Source organism: Carassius gibelio, chromosome B6 (assembly GCF_023724105.1).
Source record: "Carassius gibelio isolate Cgi1373 ecotype wild population from Czech Republic chromosome B6, carGib1.2-hapl.c, whole genome shotgun sequence".
Taxonomy (NCBI): domain Eukaryota; kingdom Metazoa; phylum Chordata; class Actinopteri; order Cypriniformes; family Cyprinidae; genus Carassius; species Carassius gibelio.
Window position 1 is genome coordinate 15597577 of NC_068401.1, and position 4187 is coordinate 15601763.

General features: G+C 41.4%; 1 protein-coding gene across 1 annotated transcript; it reads left to right on the top strand.

Annotated features, from left to right (window-relative positions):
• The first annotated feature begins 250 nt into the window (after positions 1-250).
• sox14 (SRY-box transcription factor 14) lies at positions 251-2368 on the top strand. Its single transcript, XM_052559459.1, has one exon. It carries the CDS (start codon positions 638-640, stop codon positions 1352-1354), a length of 717 nt encoding a protein of 238 aa, XP_052415419.1. The 5' UTR covers positions 251-637; the 3' UTR covers positions 1355-2368.
• The last annotated feature ends 1819 nt before the right edge of the window (positions 2369-4187 follow it).

Genomic DNA, 4187 nt, shown 5'->3' on the forward strand with positions numbered 1-4187 from the left:
TCTCTGAAGGATTGACGCTGGTAGATGTCAGGTTTTATTACAAAAAGGTTGAAGGTCTGTGTTTGTAGACCTTCAACTAAATGGATTTGGGGAGGGAAGAGAGTCACCTCCTTTTCCTCCCCGATCTTTGTTTGTGTTGTAATATACATATTTTGGTAGGTATTATGTGGCTTTCTCAGAGCTGATTGGGCGCTCAGGTTGGCGCGTGAACGCCCTGCGATTATGTCAGATCGCGTGCAGAGCGAACCAGCCCAGCCTTTGAACTTCACCGCTTTTGGCTCTCATTCACGCGCTTCTCCTCATTTCCCAGCCAGGTGCTTCACGGGGCGAGAATCCTCCGAGAAAAAAAGCGCACAAACAGATCGCGGAAACTTCGCTTGCCGCGCTGGATTTTGTGGCGCGCGTGGCTGTTCTTCTCTCAGCCGAATAGTGTCGTTTCTGAAGAAGAGAAATCTTTCAACTTTACCACAAACACGGAAGAATTAGTGGATTTTTTCCCCATTGATGCCGTTTTCCAATTTCTCCGGCTCTCTAGAAGTGGCATGATCCGTGTCTGTCTGCTGAGCAGGTGAATACAATTTTCTCTCGGTCGGTAGAAGAACTTTTTTTGTTGTTATTTTAACAGGGAACCGTAAAAATGTCAAAGCCGGTAGATCACATCAAGAGACCCATGAACGCCTTCATGGTCTGGTCAAGAGGCCAGAGGAGGAAAATGGCTCAAGAGAATCCCAAAATGCACAATTCAGAAATAAGCAAAAGACTTGGCGCCGAATGGAAGCTGCTGTCTGAATCCGAGAAGCGGCCGTACATCGACGAGGCCAAGAGACTGAGGGCTCAACACATGAAAGAACACCCAGACTACAAATACAGACCCAGGCGCAAGCCCAAGAACCTCCTCAAGAAGGACAGGTACGTGTTTCCTCTGCCCTACCTGGGCGACACGGATCACCTGAAAGGACTTCCGGTCTCAGCCACGGACTCGCTCTTAGGTTCCTCGGAAAAAGCCCGTGCGTTCCTGCCGCCCACATCAGCCCCTTACTCCTTCTTCGACCCGAGCCAGTTCAGCTCCAGCGCTATCCAGAAGATGACAGAGATGCCCCACACGTTGGCCACCAGCACTTTACCTTACGCATCATCTCTGGGATACCAGAACGGCGCATTCGGGAGCCTGGGTTGCCCCAGCCAGCACACCCACACCCACCCGTCGCCCACAAACCCTGGGTACGTGGTGCCGTGTAACTGCACCGCATGGTCGGCATCGAGTTTACAGCCGCCTGTTGCCTACATACTGTTCCCAGGTATGACCAAGAGTGGGATTGACCCGTACTCATCAGCACATGCCACTGCTATGTGACTCCATCACTAAAAACAGTCTCCTCGTTGAAAACTTGAATACAGCAATGCATGTACATAAGAAGAGAGGAATGATCAAGACATTTATACTGAGGCCGTGTGGACATGAACTTTTCACCATCTACGAGAGGTTCCTTCGATCCCAGCTTGGATCTTGGAATAGATGTAAGGCAGGTGCCCAGAACTGTAAGAAATGTAAATGTTCAAACGTTTATTATTATGGCTACCGGATTTGGATGCCTTTAATTTTATTTATTATGTACAATTTGATGCTATAATAATGCTACTTTAGTTTGAACACTTAATATAACTGTTATTATCATCATATTATTATTATTTGAATGACTTTGATTTGCACAGCTAACGGTTAGGATCCATGTTTCTTGTACAGCCTGTTGTATTTACCATTCTTTTTGGCACTCTGAAATTCTGAAATGATAAGACTTCAGGGATTTCAAAGTGCGAAATTCAGCGTTTAATAGATTTTACGGGTTATTCTGTTGTTTATAATGATATTGAGACAAACCGGCACCTAAAAGTAGACGGCCTATTTAAAATATCAAATGAAAAAGAAAAAAAACTCTGGTCCTTCAATATATATATTTTTTTATTTGGACATTTCTTTTTTTTTTTTTCTTCTGTGGTTCAGTGATAGTCACTCGTTCATTTGATTTCAGAAAGAACATAAAGTCTGAAGCGAAGCAGTTCATGTTGTATTTTTAATCTGCGATGGTAACTTAAATCCTGTCATGTAACGGAAAGGAAAATGTATCTAAAAGGGTGATACCTCGATTCTTTGTTCATTTGTCGAGCAAAGACATTTTGAATAAAGACAATCTGTCTTAAAAAATCATAATCCTTGTTGCATTGCCTGTTTAAACTATTTATGAATCTTCTTTTTGCAATGCTCTTATACAGTCGTGCCAAAAGGTAACAAGCATGTCAGTAGTAAGTACGGTGATCCCAAACATGCGTTTTATAATGTTTACTCTCCCAGCTGTATAGTTTTATTTGTGCATTCAAATATAATGAGTTGTGTCGGGCCGAGAGAACAGCACAGGCCTTAACTGCTAAACATAAAAACTGAAATTGATCTTACAACCGAGTAGATCTCTAAAAAAAATTTCTTCTCAATCAGCGCTGCTTAAATAGTCAAACGTTTCGGCGACCGCTGTCTAATAACCATCTGGCTTTTCGGCATAGATTTGAGATGAACTCTGTCAGCGCGTGGCGTTCCCGACTGCTCTATAGGGACCGCCGGTCCAAATTAAATGGCAAAACAATTACTGTACAGGGACGCTTAGGGAAACTGAGGGCGAACATGAATTGTGATTTACCCCGAGACCCACAATAGGATGGAAATTTCAATGAAGGAGGGGAGGTACGAGTGTGAACCATGTCATTTACTATTACAAAACAATTTACAATAAAAACAATTGAACAAAGCGTCAGGTGCTTCAAAATCTGTGCTGATTTTCGCCTACAGACGCGCTGTGACACATTGGAGAAGACTGCAGTTGTAGAGACTGCCAGTTTTCATTACCATCTTAATTTTCCATTCGGCTCGTTGACCTCTTTCTTTCTTTCTTTCTTTCTTTCTTTCTTTCTTTCTTTCTTTCTTTCTTTCTTTCTTTCGTATATTGTCAAGTGGTATTTTTTTCTGTAAATACGCGCGTGTTGCTGTGTTCAGGGTGTAAAACTTTCTGCGTTCAGGTGTGTGTCATGTCTCTGAAATAAGGCGATCACACTCTTTGAATGTGTGCTTGCTTGTGTATGAGACGTCTCACCCTTCAGGGACTCTGCTCGTTCCACCTGTTCCACCGCTTAGATCATTCCAACACCACGGACAGAAAAACGCTGCTACAAGTTTCTCCAAACCAATGAATTAAAATCTTCTTCTTCAGTAAGTCTATATCGAAAATGTGATTTATTACATTGCTTATGGATTTTACTAGCCCGTACATTCTCATCTACTTTCGCAAAATTAATGTCTACCCTATACATCTTTTATTTTTTAATACTCTCTAGATAATAATAATAACAGCAGCAACAACAACAATTATTATAGTAGAATTCAATGTTGCATTTAGCCTAATATGTGCAATGTTTTTAAATGCCGGTGTGCTGTTACTTCAGCTTAATTGCTATTTTCTGTTAAATGATTTGACTTCTGATGTGACCAGCAAACATGCTGCAACTCGTTCAGAATAACTGCTTGTCTATATTTCTATCCCAATTTGTCTAGATTCATTTACTACTGTAATTCAACACAGTTGGAACAAGTTCTCCTCTTGTATTACAAAAAAAAAAAAAAAAGTGTTGGTGAAACTGTGTGAATGGGATTCACTCAAAGGAAACAAGCTCGCAGAACAATTGGGTTTGGGCTGCAAACAGAGGATTGGAATTGGCCTGTACTTTTGTCTATTGTCGCAGGGATGGGGAATGGGATTTGCACACCGAGGTGTAATAGCATTACTGTATTAATTAAAATTTTCATTTCACATCCAGATTGTTTACTTATCTGCCAGGAACATATGCTGGAAGAAGTTAAGATTCACGATTCTGCACTATTGCCCAAGGTGCAATTCAATATAAGGGAGGGAGGGGGCTCAGATTTTTATGACAGACTGTGCTCTTATCTGCCGCTGTAAATTAGGGTGATACTCCATTGAACCGAATAGCAAGTTTTACATCAGCCCCCTAAAGCATGCAGATTCAACTTTGAAATTGGACGATGATAATTAGGGAACTTTAAGGAACACTTCTAAAAGAAATACGGGAAACGTGTTATTTTAGATTATTAAAACAACAAGATCTGAAATTAAATTAAAACC

What these genes read in the sequence shown, in the direction of transcription:
- sox14 (XM_052559459.1), top strand. Translation starts at nt 638, where the DNA reads ATGTCAAAGCCGGTAGATCACATCAAGAGACCCATGAACGCCTTCATG.